This window comes from Vollenhovia emeryi, unplaced genomic scaffold, assembly GCF_000949405.1.
Source record: "Vollenhovia emeryi isolate VEMERY1.0 unplaced genomic scaffold, V.emery_V1.0 DF944999.1, whole genome shotgun sequence".
Taxonomy (NCBI): Eukaryota; Metazoa; Arthropoda; class Insecta; order Hymenoptera; family Formicidae; genus Vollenhovia; species Vollenhovia emeryi.
Genome location: NW_011961367.1, coordinates 1 through 2315, shown reverse-complemented (window position 1 = coordinate 2315; position 2315 = coordinate 1). Strand labels below are relative to the sequence as shown.

General features: G+C 60.6%; 1 protein-coding gene across 1 annotated transcript; it reads right to left on the bottom strand.

Moving 5' to 3' along the window:
• Nucleotides 1-20: 20 nt before the first annotated feature.
• On the bottom strand, nt 21-2290 carry LOC105562197 (the record flags this gene model as incomplete). Its single annotated transcript, XM_012012836.1, has 1 exon — nt 21-2290. A coding segment is annotated over exon 1 (2270 nt), but the record flags the coding sequence as incomplete, so codon positions are not given.
• Between the last annotated feature and the right edge of the window lie 25 nt (nt 2291-2315).

Genomic DNA, 2315 nt, shown 5'->3' with positions numbered 1-2315 from the left:
AACGCAGCAGGACATCAGACAGTGCGGGCAGGAGGTTTGCTCCGATGTGCAGGCTGCCGTTGAGGGACTCCCCGGATGCGGTCCGCTGAGAGCCGTTGAAGACGACCCTCAGTTTCGTCGTCGCGCTGGCCTCCTTGAGTACCCCGTGGTGAGGAAGATAGCATCTCCCCGGGGATTGCGTGGATGGAGCTCTCACCGCCTCCATATGCTGCAGTTCGGCGAATTCCCGCATGAACTCTCTGTAGAGAGATCCAAAGCGGGAGTCGTTCCGGCCCTTGCGTTCCATGGCCGTTAACAGCCGTTCGGCGGGTAACCTCGTGCCGGCAAGTGAGCGCGGTTTCGTCGTGAAAGGCAGCCGGACCATGTATCTGCCCGACGTTGTGCGCGAGTGAGACTCAGCGAAGAACGCTTCGCTCATCCGTTCCTCCGTCGTGAGTGGCACCTTGCTGACTGGCTCCTGCTCCTGGAGCCAAAAACGCTGCACCAGATCGCTCAGCTCACGGTCGACGGAGCACTGGTTCACCAGGCGGTGCTTGACGGCGGTTGGCTGGTCGCTGCCTCCGGACAGGATCCAGCCTAGCTTGGTCTTCTGGGCGAGTGGCGAGTGGGGGTCTCCCTTGCGGAGCCCACTCTCGAAGATGGTCGCACACACCTCGGCACCGAGTAGAATCTCGACCGGATCTCTGGAGGCGAACTGCGGATCGGCTAGCGGGAGCTCGCGGATGTGAGGCCAGTCAACCTCGTGACTGACGGCGGGTCCCTGATACAGGGTGAGTCGCGGCAGGACGTACGCGTCGACGATCAGATTGACGCCGGTAGCCTGGGCGGTGAGCTGGAGAGACACCTTGCCTCGCGCCGTCGCGGACTTGGATTCGCCGATCCCGAGGATCGACAACGAGGTACGCGAGCGCGGGAGGCGGAGTCTTTGCGCGAGTGCCTCAGAGACGATCGACACCTCGGATCCCTGATCGATTAATACCCGCACCGCGTGCGGGAGTCCGTTGCGGTCGGCCGCGAGCACACGTGCCGTCGCCAGGAGGACCGACCCGCCGGATTCGCCTCTACTCGCGGAAGTCAGGGCGCTCGCCTCAGCGGGCTTGCTGGACACGCTCGCGTCGTGCAATAGTGTGTGGTGTCGTGCTCCGCAGGAGAAGCAGTTGCGTGAGGACTGACACTTAGCAACCGCGTGACGCCCGAGGCAGTTCCAGCAGAGTCGCTCGGACGTGACAAACTCCTTGCGCTCAGTGGCGGACTTAGCCTTCAAGTCCGGACACTGCCAAAGGGAGTGCTTGCCCTTGCACAGCTCGCAGGCTCGAGATTCCGTCTCGCGTTTGGCATGATGACTCTTGGCGGTGCGCGGCGCGTCGGACGAGGCTTTCACGGCGGTTCGCGGTTTGGCGGCGTTCAAGGTGAGTATGCGCTTGGTCATGAACTCGACTAACGTCTCATACTCAACAGGCTCGTTCGAATCATTGGAGGACTCCCACTCCAGCCTAGTGCGCGGATCGAAAAGCTCGACGACCAGGTAGTTTAGGAGGTCCATCCCATGAGATTGAATAGGCCGGTCGATGCTCTCCTGAGCATTCACGGCAGCGGTTACGGCGGCAAGGACGCGGTTCAGTTCTTCCGCGCTTTCACCCTTCATTTTCCCCACGGAGATGAAGTTCGCGAAATTGCACCGAATGAGTTCTCGTTTGTTCTCAAAGTGTTTCGTTAGTATCGCCCACGCACGATCGTAGTTGTCGTTTGTGATGGTCAAGGACTTTACTAACTTTTCGGCGTTCCCCTGCAGGCACGACCGGAGATAGTGGAGCCGCTCCACGTTGGAGATCGCGGAGTTCTCGCCCACGACGGACAGGAACAAGTCGCGGAATGAGGGCCAGTCTTCGTACGCGCCTGAGAACTGAGGCAGCTTAATGCGCGGCAGCGAGGTTCTCGGACCTGACCCGACTCGGGACTCGCTCTGCTCTGAGGACGCGGAAGAGGCAGGAACGTTGGTAAGCGCGCGGAGCTGTTCGGTGAGTTCGCTCACCGTCTGCACGTATGTGTCCTCAACAATTTCGAGGAGCCTCGAGGTTGCGTACTCACTGGTGCTGTAATCCTCAGATTTTGCCAGGACGAGATCGTGCTGTGCCTCGAACTTGGCCCACAGCTGCGTCAGAATCGTGATGCGGGTCTCGAGGGCGGACTGCGTAATGTTGGCCGCACCGAGCTTGCGCAGGTTCTCCATGGTGCGGGCAATGCGCCCGTGAATCTCGTGCTGGCTCGTGAGCAAGGCGTCGAGATCCATTTCCTCCATCACTCTCTCTCTTTTC